This window comes from Macaca thibetana, chromosome 4 (genome assembly GCF_024542745.1).
Source record: "Macaca thibetana thibetana isolate TM-01 chromosome 4, ASM2454274v1, whole genome shotgun sequence".
Classification (NCBI taxonomy): domain Eukaryota; kingdom Metazoa; phylum Chordata; class Mammalia; order Primates; family Cercopithecidae; genus Macaca; species Macaca thibetana.
In genome coordinates, this window is record NC_065581.1 from 61,578,199 (window position 1) to 61,596,708 (window position 18,510).

The window sequence follows — 18,510 nt, forward strand, 5'->3', positions numbered from 1 at the left end:
CAAAGACTGCTTTCCAAAAATTTGTATAATCCAGAAAGACATTTCCATTTAGTATTCTGTTTGGTCTTTGTTTTCTACTGAGTTTTCTTTTTTTGTGTAGTCAAGGGCTCCCACTAACCAATTTCTAGCAGCTGTACTCCGTAGATATTTTGTTGAACAATTAAACTGGATGTTAGTTTTAACTGAACAACTTGATGCATTAATTTATTTGCTTGTACCATAATATTTTCAAATAAAATTGATTTACTCTGTGTGCAATTTGATTGCCATAGGATAGTATTAAATTATGGCTTAGTTCAATTTGTAGTTCATTTCACCAAACTGTAAAAATAAACAAGTAAAACAAAAGCAAAAATTAAAAGGTAAACAAAACAATTTTCAGATGAACTTTTAAAATTCGTTTCGTTTTTGGGTGGCTATTACACATGTAAATAACATTTAAAAAATAGAGTTCAGGCCAGGCATGGTGGCTCATGCCTGTAATCCCAGGACTTTGGGAGGCCTAGGAGGATGAATCACGAGGTCAGGAGTTCGAGACCAGCCTGGCCAGCATGGTGAAACCCCATCTCTACGAAAACGGTGAAACCCTATCTCTACTAAAACAAACAACAACAAAACTAGCCAGGCAAAGTGGTGTACACCTGTAGTCCCAACTACTTGGAGAGGCTGAGGCAGGAGAATCGCTTGAACCTGGGAGGCGGAGGTTGCAGTGAGCTGAGATCACACCACTGCACTCCAGACTGGGTGACAGAGCAAGACTCCATCTCAAAACAAACAAACAAACAAAAGTTCACCACAAAAGAACTACTGTGGAGTACAGTACTTACCGTACTGTGATAGGGGTGAATGCATTTGTGTTAATGCTGTAGTTAGCAGAAACAGTCAAAATATTTTGAGAATTTCCACATCCATATTTAACTGATGGCTTTCCTTCCACAAGAAATAAATGAAGAAACTGCTTTCCAAAATTATTCCCATTACCTTTAAGAAAAAACAATATATTAGTAATTGATGTAGATTTATATTTTGTCGATTAGTGATAATTAAACACAATATTTGCCATCAAAGACTAATTTACGGGGTTTGTAGGAGTGCTATGAGATAATTATTCACTGTAGTAAGTACCATATTAGAAACATACATTATTGTCCACAGGCTGACAGATAGCATGGTATTAACAGCATTAACCTGACCTGAGTTTTAACTTCTGATTCTGTTACCTAGTAGCTAGATGTCCTTAACTATTTTAAACCTGTTTCCCCATATGTTAAAATGGGGTAGTGAGAGTAACTACTGTGAGTATTAGAACTCCTGTGATAATTAAATAAAATAGTAAGTGAAAAGTGCCATGTTGAGTTTTTAATAACTTGCATTATCATTATTGAATCTAATGTTTAAATTTGATTTTTGATTTCTAATTTCTTATGCTTATTTGTATTTTAATTACAAAGCAATATGCATTTTCTTTTTTTTTTTTTTTTTTTTTTCGAGACGGAGTCTCGCTCTGTCGCCCAGGCTGGAGTGCAGTGGCCAGATCTCAGCTCACTGCAAGCTCCGCCTCCCGGGTTTACGCCATTCTCCTGCCTCAGCCTCCCGAGTAGCTGGGACTACAGGCGCCCGCCACCTTGCCCGGCTAGTTTTTTTTGTATTTTTTTAGTAGAGACGGGGTTTCACTGTGTTCGCCAGGATGGTCTCGATTTCCTGACCTCGTGATCCGCCCGTCTCGGCCTCCCAAAGTGCTGGGATTACAGGCTTGAGCCACCACGCCCGGCCAATATGCATTTTCTATAAAATTCAAAATAACAGAGAAATATATAGAGAAAAAAAGATAAATGTTTCTTTTCCCCTAATCTCATTATTCATCCCCACTTTGAAATGTTCTTTTCTACCACCTATCTCCCCATATACAAATATTTACATATCCCAATTTTATTTTTAAAAATGAGATCGTACTTTATTCATAAATTCACAAATGGCTTCATTCATCTTTCTCTTTTTACTTAAAATTTGGACATCTGTCCCTGGAATCTCTCTTTTTAACTTTCCTAATTGAAGTGTAACTTATACAGAAAAATCACAGAAATTATAAGCATAAAGCTCAGTAAGTAATCACAAAGTGAACCTGCTCACCCAAACATCACCCAAGTTAAGGAAAAGATCATTATCTGCATTGTCAGAAGTCCTACCAATCACTATTCTTTTCTACTCTTCATCAAAAGTAACCACCATCTTGATATTTAACAACTATAGTTTTACTTGATTTTAATCTTCATATTAGTAGAGTCATATTGTATGGATTCTTTGTCTAAAGTAGTGCTCCCTTTATGACAGTCCCAAAACAGATAATTACAGTACAATAAAATATCTTGAGACCATATTCACATTTTTATTACAGGATATAGTTATAATCATTCTATTATATGTTGGTATTAATGTCCTACTGTTACTAATTTACAGATTAAACTTTATCATTGGCAGGGATGTATAGGAAAAAATCATAATATTGATAGGGTTCAGTACTAGCCATAGTTTCCAGTGGATCTTGGAATGTATCCCTTGCAATTAACGAGGGACTACTGCATTTGTTTCGGCTCAATGTTATGTTTGAGAGATAGCATTATGCCACAGTTAATGCATTATCATTATTTTGTAATATTCCATTAAATTAATATTTAAAATTCATTTACTGTTTCTAGTGTAGATAGACATTTTCCCCCTAGGTTTTGGTTACTGTGAATAATGCTGCTATGACCATTTTATATATGTCTTTCAGTTAAATTGCATACATTTGTTGTGTATATATCTAGGAGTTGAATAGCTCTGTAAGAAAGTATAAATAGGATTAACTTTAGTAAGTATTGCCAGTTTTCCAAAATAATTGTTTATATTTAATGCTTTACCAGCAGCGTACAAGAATTCCAGCTGATCCATAGCCTTATCACTTGGTGTAGTCACTTTGTAGATTTTACCTATTCTGATTATTGTAACTTTAATTTTACTTTGTTGATATTGGTGAAGTTGAACATATCCTCATGTTTACTGACTATTTTGATATACTCTTGGAAAATGTCACTTTGTGTTTCTTGCTCATATTTATATTTAGTTGTTTGTTTTTTTCTTATTGAATACAAGTTCTTTGTCAACTACATAAGTTGTAAATGTCTTCTTCAGTTTTGCAGATTGACTTGCCAATCTCAAGGGTGAGTTTTGATGAGTGTATATTTTTAATTTTTGTGTAAATTTATGTATTGTTTCCTTCAGAGTTATGATTAGTACTTTCATGTCATGTTTAAGATTTCTTTGCCTTCCCCAAAGTCATAAAGTTATTCTACATTAGCTTCTGTAAGGTTTACTTCAGTTCTGCCTAGAATAAATTTTTCTGTGTAATGTAAAGTATGGAGTTGTGATAAGCTGAATTATCATGCCCAAAGACACCCGTGTACTAATTGGTGGAATCTGTGAGTGTGATCTGATACTGCCAAAGAGACTTTGCAGATGTGATTAAATTAAGAAGCTTGAAATGGAGAGATTATCCTATATTATCTCGGTGGGCCTTAAAAGTAGACACAAGTGTCCTTATAAAAGGGAGGAAGAGGCAGACTGGATGGCAGATGAGGAGAAGGCCATGTGACTACAGAAACAGAGACTGGAGTGATGCAGCCACAAGCCACAGAATGCCAACAGCCACCAGAAGCTGGAAGAGGCAAGGAATGGGTTTTCTGGAGCCTCCAGAGGGAACCAGTCCTGCTGACAGCTTGACTTTAGCCCCATAAGACTCATTTCAGACTTCTGACCTCCAGAACTGTAAGAGAATAAGTTTCTATTGTTTTAGTGGTAACTTGGCATAGCAGCAATACAAAATAATGCAGGAGTCATTTTTTAATTTTCCATTTTGATTTCTAATTGATCCAAAATCATCAAAGTAAATCTTATGATGTAAATATTGAATTTTCAGATATTTATTTGTGGAATATATATATATTACTAGTTTTGAGTTTCCCCATTCCCTACTTTTCTTCTATTGTTTTTATCAGTATATATATGTGTGTGTGTGTGTGTGTGTGTGTATATATATCAGTATATATACATGTGATATATATATCAGTATATATACACGTGATATATATATCAGTATATATACACGTGATATATATATCAGTATATATACACGTGATATATATATCAGTATATATACACGTGATATATATATATATATCAGTATATGTATTTTATGATAATGACATTGTTTTTGTACTCAAGCAATAGAAACATGGACCAATAAGTGTCTTAAATCTCTCCAAAATTACAACCTTCAGAAATGGCCAGCATTAATATTCAGTGAACATCTGTAGATACAAAGATTGACACATGGATAGATACGTAGAATTTCTTAAAATAGCAGGATCACACTATAAAGTATTTAAAAAAGAATTATATGAAATGAGCAGTTCTCAAACCCTTTGATCTAAGGAGCCCTTTACACACTTAAAATCTAGAGAAAACTCTAAAGAGCTTTTGTTTACATGGTTCGCATCTTTTGATTTACTGAATTACCATTTAAAACCATGAAAATTGTCAAATATTTATTAATTTAAAAATCCCATTACATGTTAACCTAAATAACATATTTTGTGAAAAGTAATTATATTTTTTCAAATAAGAAACAGTAAGAGAATTATTCTATACTTTCACAAATATCTTTATTTTGAACCTTAATAGGAGACAGCTGGATTATTATATCTACTTCTGTATTCAATCTGTTGTGATTTGTTTCTTTGGCTGAAGTACAGGAAGTTCAGCCTCACACAAAATGTAGTTGGAAGAGGAGAAACATTTTAATAACTTTTTCAAATACATACAAACTGGACAAATGACAGTTCCTTAAAGTTTAGTTGCAGTGTGGAATTTAAAAGTGTATTAATGAACTTCACATACTTTGTTACATTAAAATGTCATTAGTCTTTCTTGCACTTTGAATGAATGTTTTACTCATTCATAATTTTATAACATCACTAATTGATCATTTGAAAAATATTGGTTCAGAGTTGTGCAGAGTTCTCAGATATGACACATTTATTGTATAATCAAATTCATTAATATTACCACTGAGATAATCAGAACATGTTAGAAAGTTCTCAAGTTTGTTATGGGGAATGTAGATTTTTCCAAAATTCTAATTTTTCTTTGACAGCTTGAGTTTTATCATTGGCAAATATACTATTAGCTGTTTTCCTTGAGGTAATAGGCTTACTTTATTACTTTTTCAGAAAATAGCTGCCAAATAGTCATGTTTGAATAACCACACATTATCTGCTAGTCATTTTTTGAGTGTTTTCATAGTGTCGAGATAAACTGGCAACTTGTCTCAAGGCAACTGTTATACTTTAGTATGTAGCCAGCTTTCTTAATGTGTACTTCCAATTCTACACACAGAATATTAAAATTTGTATACTCAAGTGTTGAGATTGAACAGGATTAATGAATTTTATTGCATGTCTAAGGACATTTTTTAAGCGTCCATTTTGAGTGGACAGTGGAAAAGAATACAATGACTGCTGGTACGATTTGGTGCTGCTGCCTTAATATTAAGGTGTTAATAGTTTTATTGTGACTTTTACACCCTGAGTGAAAATGTCAACACAGTGATTTTGACCTTGTGGATGCTTGAAAGTCTCGTGGATCCCTCAGGAGTCTATGGATACACTCGGAGTATCCCTGTGTTAGAGCTTACCTCCGCTTAAAAGGAAAAACCAGAAGCCAGAATGAAACTAGACTTACTGCTCAACATTAATAAGTGTTTCTTTAACAATTCAGCAAGAATGTGTAGAAACCTGGGTTATCTGTTACCCCTGCCTCGGGCTCTAGAAGAGTGGATTAAAAGCAACAGTCAGGTCTCAAAGAAGGGTTCGGAGAAAGGTATCTGGAAAAATTATGAAAGACTTTGAAATGAGAAAATAATTTAATATTTAGCTTACTCATCCTGGTTCTCTGACCCTTTCCTTGTCTCTGAGCTATTTCCCAACACTGTAAGTTGCAGAAAACTAATAATTCAAATGATTCCTGATGATACAAATGCATATTAATTTTCTGATGAAGTGAAATTATTACCCCATGGGGAGACCTATTTTTCATCTACTTGTAAATTTACTTCAGAATTCCTTAGTTTTTATACGTTTCCACCCCTTGAATTGTTTCTTAAATTTATTGTAATATCCCACTAGTTACTACATAAATTAATAAGTACATAAAATCTTTGACATGTGTTGATTTTATATACCCTTTTAAAAATTATTTAATAAAGAAAAATCAGCTAATTCTAATTTTTGATGTTACAATACATATAAGGGGGAATGATTTGTATTATATCAAAACAAAACCAAAACCAACTCCAATGAGTAAAATTTGCATAAAAACAGTGCAAATGGGGTCCCTGATACTAGGGAACATTGTACTCTCGCACTGGACAAAGATGCACACACTGAGGATGACAAAGTTGGGGAAGGAAGGAATAATTCAAAACATGGTTGAAGAAATAGATGGGGGGGGTACATAAAAAATCCAAAGCACAGAAGTACGTTTCCCATTAGTGCTTCAAGCTATAGAATTTATTGATAATATAAATTCAGTTTGAGAGCAACACAAAGTAATCCATAATAATAAAAATAGATTAAGTCAATATTGCAGAAGTAAGAAAATAGATAAAATAACAGCATTAAAAGATTTAATAAGTTAGAATAACAAAAAGGCATATGGTTGAAAATCACTCATTTGAGATCCTTCTAAATGTCCTATTTTAGGATCCACTTAACCCATATGGGTTTTTATCACTTCTGAGGACTTCAGCTGTACAATGAGCAAATTAGCCCACTGTGTGGCAAAGGGCAATGCAGCTCCATCTTTTCTGCATCTTCTGAGATCCATTAGCAGGTTTTTTTTTTTTTTTTTTTTTTTTTTTTTTTTTTTTTTTTGCTTCTACTCTTTAGTATTTTTTCTTATTTTTTTCCCATGGCTTCCTATTCAGTTGATCAGGCTGCTTTTATCTGAATTTGAGAGTATAATTAACAACTTTTTGTATTCTTGACTTCTTTTTTTCTGGAGTGGAGGTGAGGTGGTGGTTGAGAGATGGAGCATATTTAGAAACACAAAACTGCACCAGCACTTGTGTTTTTCTCCTTGGATCTGTAAAATGTTATACTATAAAATGGCATAAGGTGGTTCTTTCTTGAATTGTTGACTTGTTCTCCACTTCCATCGTTTTGTGAGTGGGGAGGGTGTTATGCACTAAAGGACAGTCTGTTATCCTGCTCCATTCTATCATTTCTACTCAGAAGTTTTCTATTGCTTAATATTTTTAATAAACTGCTTTATGTTACCATTTCAGACTCATATTTTTGAGATAAGACTTAAAAATAGGATATATAGCATAGGGTAGAACAGAACAGCTGAGCATTTAGGTCAAGCTGTTGTGCCATATGCACAACATTTGTTTTTCAAAACTTCAAAAACTGAATTTTAAAGATTGACTATACACATTCAACAAGATGTATGTAGTACTATGCAAGAATGAGTTATTTTTAAACAAAGGTCAGCCACTAACATCAATGACAGAAATGAATAGTCTTATTCAAGTATACTAGCATCCTATGGACTGTAGCTGCTTTATTGTACAGTATAAAATAAGACTGCTTTAATGTAATGGGAATAAAAATGAACAATGAAGCTTAGTTATCTTTACAGTCCGCTATATATTAATAGGTTTTAATTTATCATATTGATTTATTCCATTAACAAGCAATTTGGTTTTATATAATACTTTTTACAAAGTTCAAAGTGTTTTGCAAATAACATATGATGGTAGGTGGGAAAGGGAGGGTCTGATGCTACTGATGTGCTTCCATGATTCTATAGCAAATGAATCACTTTAGGGAAGAAAAGACATATCATTTGACTTTTCTGACCTTCAAATCAATTCGTTTTGTATCATGTAACCCTAGGATTCTATAAGTAGAGAAAAGCTATGAATAAACACATTCAGGAGGAACTCTGGTTTTTCCAAACAGTATTAAAGACAATTTTTCAAACACAGTTATGATAAAAATTATTTGATTTTTAGAATGGAAAAATTAGTGGCAATTAGGAAAAGAGAAAGAAACTTGAATTTCCAAAATAGAACTACTGAAGAAAATTGTAAGTAATGACTATTCTTAGATAAATGTATGTATTTTTACATTAAACCTTATGAATTGAGTAATCCATATGTCATATTAAATTTAGTTCAACATTGCTCATTGAATCTAGACATCAAGCAAAGGTGAATCTTTCTAAATATATATATATATTTAGAAATATATACATATATGTATGTTTGCAAATATATATAGGGCAAATGTTTAAAGGCAGTGTTTAGAACATTTTCCCCATAATGTTCTAATTGGTGCTACCTTCAGGCAGGACTTGAAAGCTCTAGAAGAATTTACTATTAAGCCATTGAAAGAAAGTCATTCTGTTGTTTCACTGAAAAGATGCTTGATGATCCATTAGAGAAGTGTGAACCTATCCTTTTCTTGAAATATTAAGTTGGTGCAGAAGTAATGCAGTAACAGTTCTTCATGCTTTTAGGCTTTGTAGTAAAGTTTTAAAATGAATTATTTATCGATTTTTTTTTCCGGAATGTTTTATCCAGATTACATTTCAAAACTTTACAAAATCTCTAGTTCTCAATTTTTATTTATCCTAATAAAATGATTGTCTGCTAATTTAAGATTTGTTAAGCATAAAAGTGCGCTTAGAACAATGAATAATAACAGTATTCCTCTCAAAACAGATTCTAGTATCTAAATCTCATAGCTTTTAGAGAGATAATTCTAACAAGTTTGAATTTGATATATAAAAAATATATATATAATTAGTCTCATAAAAAGAAATAATAAATATCACATGGAGAAAAAGTGATATTCTAGTCAACTTTTTTACAACTTTAGTTTGCTTAGATATTAGTTGAATTGTGGATCTGGAATTTTCTAAGCATGGATATTTTATCACTTTATTGAAATATTGAAGATATTCATTGTTTATATGGTACCACTCCCATTAAACACGGGTATTCTTCTCTAATTAAGCTATTGTAATAATGCTCCAAATATCAACAATTTGAATTGAGATCATTTATAAACATTCAGAAGAAGTTCATTGGTTATTGATTTGAATTAAAATCTAACACCATTCCTTATAGAAAAATTAATAGTTATCAGTACAGATAATGCACTATTAAATCAGGTACCTAGATTATTAAATCTGGAAATTTCCATAAAGTGACATGGATTTCTATCATCTACCTTAACAGAAAAATACCTTACATTTTTATGGTGTTTTGTATTTTTCAAAACACTTATATAGATATACATTTCAAACCTTGTGAAGTTTGGTAATATAAACATATCTGTATAACTTGTAGTCAAACTAAGATATAGAAAGATGAATAGATGTCCCCTATATGTACAGTAGCTCACAGTGACTTGGGTTCAAATCTATCCTTGGTTATCTGACATTTCAATCAGGGCTACCTGTGGGAGCAGTCAGATGATCTCTTTATCCCTGGTGCTGCCTTCATGACATATGATAAAGACTGTTTGGTTATCTTGCATTGAGATCTCTGTTGGAACATATATGTTTCTTCTGTAGTTTTAGAATTCCCCTTTTCTGGTTTCCCCTAAAGGTTTGGATTTGTATACAGCAGTAATTCCAGTAGCAACCTCAGCAGCAGTTGCTCATGATTTAAGACAGCTTACAGCAACAATGATGACATGGGCTGATAATAACCAGTGTTAGGATAAGCTAGTTTTTCAGTGGGAAGATGGCAGACAGAGAAGCTCTGGGGAGAACTGAAGGATCATGGCAGTAGCCCGGTACATAATTAATGATTACACCCATGTTTATTACATGCTATTGGAGATTGGCTTTGGGCCAATTTCTGAAATTTATAGACAGGCTATTTTAATTTTTTCAAGTCTGCTAATTGTGCTTAACCAGTAAAAATCACTAGTAATACACAACTCTTAGAGGAAATGGGTCCTCTTCCTTTGGGTGAAATGAATAAAAATGAAAACTCCAAATTTCACCAATTGTTTGTTTTCCTGCTCTCCCGTTTTTGGTGCCACGATTTTTAGTCTATTTGTTGCTAGGATGAACATGGCTGTTAAATGGATATAACAGTCATAACACCTCTTAGACAAAAATCTTGCGTCCTAAGACCTTAATTCCCTAGACAAGGTATAAGAGGAAAGGAGTTAAAGCATCATCTCAATAAGTCACTTATTTCCGGCCTGCCATTTGCCAAGCCCTGTTTTAAGCAGGTTAAATGTATCTTTCATTGACTTATTTCTTCATAAATTTCAATTGTATAAGTAGAATATAATTGTTCTATTTTAGGTGAAGTTTAATGAATCACATAATTCTAGGTCAAGGATTGGCAATCTATGGTCCGTGGACCAAATTCCAACACTGTCTGATTTTGCAAATAAAGCTTCATTGAAACATAGCCACACTCATTCATTTATATATTTTCCATGGCTGCTTTCAGGCTACTATGGCAGAGTTGAACTGTGCAGCTTGCAAACATATCTACTTCAAATACTTATTTCTAATGGTTATAGAAAAACTTGCCAACTCCTGCTATATTCCTGATTTTTTTAAGTAAATGCATGAAAAAATTGTTTCAAGCTACATTTTGACTAAACCATTGAAATTTGTGTGTTTGTTTCTATCAGAGGAAGAAATTATAACAATGTTCAATGGGAGAATTTCCTAAAGATTCAGTATCTACTTATTTTTTATCACAACTATCAAGGTTGAGTAACTCACAAACAAAACTTAAGAACTATTCTAGCCAAGTATGTACCCTACACAAGTCACTCGAGGAGGTTCTGAGGAGGTGGGGGGAATAGGGAATTACAAAATGCAGTTTCAGATTAAGAGGTTAATATGGTTTGGCTGCATCCTTACCCAAATTTCATCTTGAATTGTAGCTCCCATAATTCCCACATATTGTGGGAGGGACCCGGTGGGAGATAATTGAATCATGGGGGCATTTTCCCCCATACTATTCTGGTCTCATGAGATCTCATGGTTTTATAAGGAGTTTCCCCTTTCACTTGGCTCTCATTCTGTCTTGCCTGCTGTCATGTAAGATGTGTCTTTTGCCTGCTGTCATGATTGTGAGGCCTCCCCAGCCACGTGGAACTGTGAGTCCATTAAACCTCTTCTTTATTATTTACCCAGTCTTGGGTATGTCTATATTAGCAGTGTAAAAACAGACTAATACAGAGGTATTTTCTATTTAGTGAGGAGATATAAGCACAGACTCCAGGTAAAATGAATCTCTTAACTCTGTGCCAGTTCTTAATTCATACTTCTAATTTAAGATATGTCACAACCAGGTTGCCCAAAGAATTATGTACCTATCTATGAAAAGGTGAGAAACTAGGGATATATAGACCATCACTTATTCAACTTTGTATCCCTCACATTGCCCAAAGAAAGCTATGTACTTTTCAGGCACTCAGAATTTGTTGAATTTGTCTTTGCTGTCATAAAAAATATGAAATAACAATGAATAGCAGTTTCTCATGAATGACAATGCATGAATTCAGCCATCCATGTTTGCAACCTACTCCTTCCCATATCTGTCTGGCGTTAGCTCTATTGGGACCCATCAAGGAGGCAAAAAGATATTCAAAGAATTTTATGGTGCCCACAATTGATTGAAACAACTGAGCATTCTTTTTACTTAGAAGAAAAAAAGAAGATGCTATCTAATATGATGCCAGAGAATGCTGTGGGATTTCTCTGGCTTTGCCACATCATTGGAATGAAATACAATAAGTATGTAATGAAGATATTGTATATTCTGCTGGAAATCATTTTATAGAGAAAGGCAGGTGTTATGACTCTTCAGATTTAATTTGTTTTCTCCAGGAGTATCAGAAATCTGTTAGTCCTCCATAAATGCAAATAAAGAGGCCCTAATAATTCCACTAGCCTGTCAACTACCCTTATCTAAGACTGGACCTTCTTTTGCTTCCTATTTTAAATACAAACATTAAGTAATATAACGATTGCTTCTGAATCCTCTCCTCCCAATGGAGTTGCTCATGTAATTTGCCTCCTGGGACTTGGTCAGATGTCTGCTCCTAATTCTCAAAGATCACATACTTCCACATGGCATGCTTATTTCTTTTCAAAGAAGCAGCACAGAATGTATCCAACTGCATGGTAATATATCCCATGACGAAACCTCCTGATTGATACTGCTTGTATAATAGAGCTCATTTTCTGAAAGTGCACCTAAAGAATTTTGTGTGGTCTCATCCTTTCTCTCGTGACCTATTAGTAGCTCCTTTGACTGGGTTCCAGAATTCTGAATTGGTTCAGTGGCAGATACAAAAAACTTTCTTTTCATCTTGACTGCTGCTCTCGGAGCTGTCTCTCTCCCACAGAGGGTTCTTTTTTAAGCTATCCTTTCTAAGGATTTTTACTGTAACCCATAAGGATTCAAGTTTTATCTTCCTTTTGTTCCTTTTCAACATCAATTAGTTGGTGAGGCAAACTGAGACAAAATAAATGTGCAGTTTTGAACCAGGAATATAATTCAAAGCTGACAGTGGTTTACCAGCCTGACAGTTCTCTATACTTGTCCCTTAAATATTTGATTTGATATAAAATACAAATGTTCAAAAAATGTTTGTGAAATGGAATTGAGTTGAACTGAAATGTCTAGGAGTAAAAAAAAATGGCAAAATTAAAAACAAAGCAACTCAAACAAAATCAACACCTAAAATTTGAAGTGAAACATCTGTTTTAATTTTCTCACTACTTTTAATTGCTCCTACACATAATATACTGATTTCAAAACAAATGCAATTATCCCATAAGTTAAGGGACACGCCTTTTAAATTACCGGTATCTAACTGAATTGCAAAAATCTTTGTGCTTATCTGTTGTGAGGCTTTTTATGAGGCTGACAAATCTAAGAGGATAGAAAGTAACAACCCCAGGAAACATTCTGCTGAGGTATTCCCAACAGTGTAGGATTAAATTACCACCTTACAAATGAACAGAAAGAATGCTTTACAAACAAAAATATTTTCTCCCTTCATGGGCTCTAAAACTCTCTAGAGTAAACAGATTTGATGAATCTGGTACTATAACAATAACAATTATATAAGGGCAGAAATGGATAATCATTACAGTGACATTATTTTCTTACTAATAATTTCTAGTTTGATTGTTTTTGTAGGTCATTGAGTAAGGAAGGCAGAAATGATCCTATGGCACCATCATCAGCTTGACTTTTATTGGATTTAAATTAAAGTACAAACTTGAATGGAGTGTATATACGCTTGGCCTGTATTTCTCTGGCCTTCAAAAATAACACATCCAAGTGTCGGTATGGACATGAGCCAGGAGCATGAACCCAGAGCAGGAGAATTCCCAGTGATTGGGTGCTGCTTTAACTATGAGCTGTTTTTAGTTGGTAGAAATACATTTTCCCCAAGAAAACACCTTCTAATTCTATATAACTTAAAAAATTGCAAAGCCAGAAAATCACTTTTCCTTGTGTCTTTCAATTATTCTGTTTGTGTCTTTTGTTCTGTTCTTGTTTTCTTTACGCTGCAATGCGCTATTACTTCCAAATTTCATGGGCATGTACCAGCACTTAGATTTTGTATACAAAAACAAGTTTTTTTCTGTATTTTCTTCTCTCTTTTAACATAAATCAATCAGACACTCTTAAGCTAACATTTAAACATGGGTGCCTCTGCTCCTGGGGAATAAATAATACTGGCCTACCCTGACCAGTTGTTTTCTTTCTAAAATATAACATAAATTCTTAGTTTAATTTAATGTTAAAAACTACTAAGTTCACCCGGCTTCCCCAAATGCTTCTTTTAGGCATTTTACTCATTGTCAAATAATAAAACCTTTTATATTTTGTTTAGAAAGTACAGAATGATGAATCAATTTAGCAAACTGTTTCAAAGTAGAGGAGCAAATCATTTGGGAAATCAGTTGCCCCAAAGGGGATAATCTGTTAACATACTAAAGACATTACACCTCCAATATGAGGAATTGTTAAAACGATTGTGCATTTATTTCAAAAGAGAAAACAACTGTCAAATTTTGAATACTGCTGCTAATATAGCTTAGTGATGTTCATTCAGAGAAGAGGCCCATTAAATTCTGCTTATAGAGACCTTTATGAGCAAATTGCATATTGCAGAGAACTCTGGATATAAAGACATTTCCTTAAGCAAATACTGTTAATACTACTTGAAGAAAACAGCTTATATCAAGATAATAGATGTTAAAAGAGTGGTAGGAATTTATTTGATTGTGAAATGAACCCCAGCTTTGGAATGCCTTTTCCCAAGTTATCAAGTATTGAATATAATTCATATTTAGTGATTTATATCATAAAAATATACTCTGAAACATTTGCAGCATTTATGTTTTACTGCTTTAGCCATATGCTGTCAAATTCATATGCTTGCTAAATTCTGTCTTGTCAGCTCAGAGCCTGTTTGTAAGTCACGTTCCATTGAATGACTCATAAATTAAACTTTTAGAGAAATTACAAAGAACTAAAATTTATCTTTGGTAATGCTTCATGCACTGGTCTGAAAAAGTACTCTCCCAATATTTAAATGAATAAATCAATGATTCAATAGATTAACGTTTGAGAAAGAAACATGACATATAAAAAGTCAAACATTTAATACTCACTGTAAAGAATAGTTCCATTTAAACTGTTTGTTTTTATAGTCAAGTAGATGGTAACAGTTCTGTTATGTTCCTTCTCCAGGACAAAGTTCAAAAAGGGCAGTTCTAAATAGGAATTCCCACTGAAAGATGGAAAAAATAAACCTGCATCTAAAAAAGAAAATCGTATTAATATGTTCTGATAGCATTATATTGCTACTCAAATAGATAAAAGCTTAGCATTTATAGTTAGCATTCATTTAAAAAGGTAACACTAATATTTAAAACATTAGGTCCAATTTTAAGAACTTTAGATATGAAGTATAATAAATTTATATTTATTGCCTCAAATAATTAACTACCAGTATAGAGGAAAAGACTGAATAAGAGTTATAATCTGATGTTCATGGATGGGTTTTAAGAAGTAACAAACACCCTGAAATTGTCTGAAAAAATCTGTGTACTTGCATTGTGAAATCATAGTTCTTCACCAGATTCTTTTGCGATATTTTGTGATGCAAAGGTTGCATTTTTTAATTTTTAATTTTTGTGGTCACATTGTAGGTATATATATTTATGAGTTTCATGAGATATTTTGATTCAGGAATACAATGTATAATAATCACATCAGGGTAAATGGAGTATCCATCACCTCAAGCATTTATCCTTTGGGTTACAAACAATCAAATATCGAGTTATACACTTAAAATTGATAAATTTTATTTGATGTAATTATGCCAATAAAGTGAAAAATATTGTGACACAAAGGTTAGAGAACTGTCACACTCAGGAGTTTTATTAATGTTCATTAATATTTAGTGCTTTTCAATAATATTTAGGTATTTTATAAGTAGTATTACTATAATATGCAAGGTTATTAGTTTTAGACTTACAGAATTATTTTTATTTTAAATAACTAATCTCACAAAATCTTGATGCACATAAAATTTGAAACATTTCATTGATATAGATCTATATTCACATCTATTAAAATATAATTGGTACATTGAACAAGTGCAACACATAGGATGTTGAAAATGCAACCTTTTTTTTTTTTTTTTTTTTGAGATGGTGTCTCACTTTGTCAGCCCAGCTGAAGTGCAATGGAGCAATCTCGACTCACTTCAGCCTCAACCTCTCAGGCTCAGGTGATCCATCTGCCTCAGCTTCCGAAGTAATTGGAACTACAGGCATGTGCCACCATGCCTGGCTAACTTGCATTTTTAGTAGAGATGGGGTTTCACCATGTTGCCCAGGATGGTCTTGAAGTCCTGAGTTCAAGCAATCTGCCCACCTCGGCCTCCCAAAGTGCTGGAATTACAGACGTGAGCCACCGTGCCCAGCCAACTTTCTTTTTTGTCTTTCTCACAATGGGGGGAGTTTTCTCTGCCACTGGATGGACATTTAGTATTTCTGATGATTCTTACCATCTCTCTAAGTCATACAGTGAGTGAGAAGCTAATATCCAGTCTAAGAAATTTAGTAACATTTAAATCTTCCGTCAGAGACATGATTTCTCCTATCCTCCTTCACCAGCCTATCTCTAGGTGGCCTGACACCTGCTGTCTTCCTTGAGGGGCAGAAGTAACCCTGGTTTCTGTTCTTTTTCTCATTTTATCACCTCTCCTTCAGATTAGCTGCTGTTTCTGACCCTTCCAGCTTTGAATGGGAGAAGGCAAGGTGGGATGGAAAGGAAAGATGACACAGTAAAGAAGAGCTGTTAGAACTGGCAATTGTACTGTTGTAACCAGGCATCTTGTTCTTTAGGAAGGGAACATGTTTGAAACTGATTGTTTCTTTCATGGTAGGCATGCCAGATAAAATACAGGATGCTCAGTTAAATAACAAATAAGTTTTTTGTTGTTGTGTTTTCTTTCTTTTCTTTTCCTTTTTTTTTTTTTTTTTTTTTTGAGACAGTCTTGCTCTATTGCCCAGGTTGTAGTGCAATGGCCCGATCTTGGTTCACTGCAACCTCCACCTCCCAGCTCCAAGCGATTCTTCTGCCTCAGCCTCCTGAATAGCTGGGATTACAGGCATGTGCCACCATGCCCGGCTAATTTTTGTATTTTTAGTAGAGATGGGGTTTCACCATGTTGGCCAGGCTACTCTCGAACCCCTGACCTCAGGGGATCCACCCGCCTCAGTCTCCCAAAGTGCTGGGATTAGAGACGTGAGCCACTGTGCCCAGCCCCCATAAATTTTTAGTATGTCTCAAACATCACATGAAATATACTAAAAATAATGCTGTTTAGTTGAAATTTAAATTTAAGAATCCTGTATTTTTAGTTGCTAAATCTGGTAACACTAAGACTCATGAACGTTTATTCAATCTTTGGAAACTCTTTGTCAACTGCCACACCTAGGATTTGCAGTCATACCCTGCCTTCTTTGGCTGGTCACTTCTATCTTGGTCTTGCTCTGATTTTTCAAACTCTTGTTGTTGACAATGACTTGCCTGTGTCAGTGTAAACACTGCACGGATTAAGTTGAATAGGCAAGGATGACTTTTGTCAAGGCTGTTGCAGTAAGGGAGAGGCTAGAACTCAGTCTGAACTCAACTCCTTTGTAATAAAGGGTGGGAGAGTTTTTAAGAGCTGGAGTGAGAGAGAATACAGGCCATCCGTGTTTGCTAATTGGCTTTACTCAAAGGATAAGTAAACTTTCTGTTATCTTTGTATCAGGACATAGTTTTACAACTGGGATCAAGGCACCCATTGAAGTTAGTCTTATACCCTCCCCTAGAGGTGGACAGATGGGGTGCTGTCTTCTTTTACGATTACATTTCAGGGGAACAGTGGTTCCAAGAACCTTAAGAAAGAAATTCCTGGCTGGTAAAACTGACAAGAAGATATTTAAAAGATTTGTGTTTCAAAGGTAACAGAGAAATAATTTAATATGGAAAATTTTCTAAAGTAAATGCTCCAAGAAAAGGGAGACCAGGGACCTAGAGTCAGGAAGAATCCTTTCTAAAGTTTAGTTAAGCTAAGAAGAGTGTTAAGGTCATCTTAGTAACTTAACAAGGAGCATTTGGGAAGAACATAAAATGACTTTCAGGCCAGTTGCTTTTCCTGAGGCGTACATATCTAGTACGTGGTAAAGACTCTTAAATTCCCTATCATCTCCTGTCCTACTGTATGTGGGATATAGTTAATTTCCAACCAAGCTCTGTCTCTCTGTTTTTTTTTTTTAATTATTATTTTTATTTCTGAGACAGTCTTGTTCTTTTGCACAGGCTTGAACACGGTGGTGCAGTCTCTGCTCACTGCAACTCCTGCCTCCTGAGTAGCTGGGATTTCAGGCATACACCATCATGCTTGCCTAATTTTTGTATTTTTAGTAGTGACAGGGTTTCGCTGTGTTGGCCAGACTGGTCTTGAACTCCTGACCTCAAGTGATCCACCTGCCTTGGCCTCCCAAAGTGCTGGGATTATAGGCGCGAGCCATCCCACCCAGCCCTTTCTCTGTCTTTCTCTCTCCCCCTCCTTCTCCTTCCAGACACACACACACACGTACACACACAGTGCTGCTTTAGCTCAGCTATCAATGTATGAGTCCATAGGTCAACAGTCCATGGTGCTACTTTCCAAGTGATCCAGCTGTAGCTATCCCCAAACACATTGTCAGATACGATGGGTGGAAGAGGGTGGGGAGTGAGGTCCATAAGACAGCCTTCTTCAAAAACATTTTCTCAAAATTATCTCTTAAAATCCTCTCGTCTAAATACAAACCCATTTTAAATCAAGAATACTTTCT

General features: G+C 34.3%; 1 protein-coding gene across 1 annotated transcript in view; it reads right to left on the minus strand.

Moving 5' to 3' along the window:
* LOC126953399 (protein eyes shut homolog) overlaps positions 1-18,510 on the minus strand; it is a 230,126-nt gene that overhangs the window by 73,164 nt on the left and 138,452 nt on the right. The window contains exons 2-3 of the mRNA XM_050788853.1: positions 14,782-14,928; positions 828-981 (exon numbers count right to left, since the gene is read on the minus strand). Of these exons, the coding sequence (XP_050644810.1) occupies positions 828-981; positions 14,782-14,928 (301 nt within the window). The remainder of the gene's footprint in view (positions 1-827; positions 982-14,781; positions 14,929-18,510) is intronic.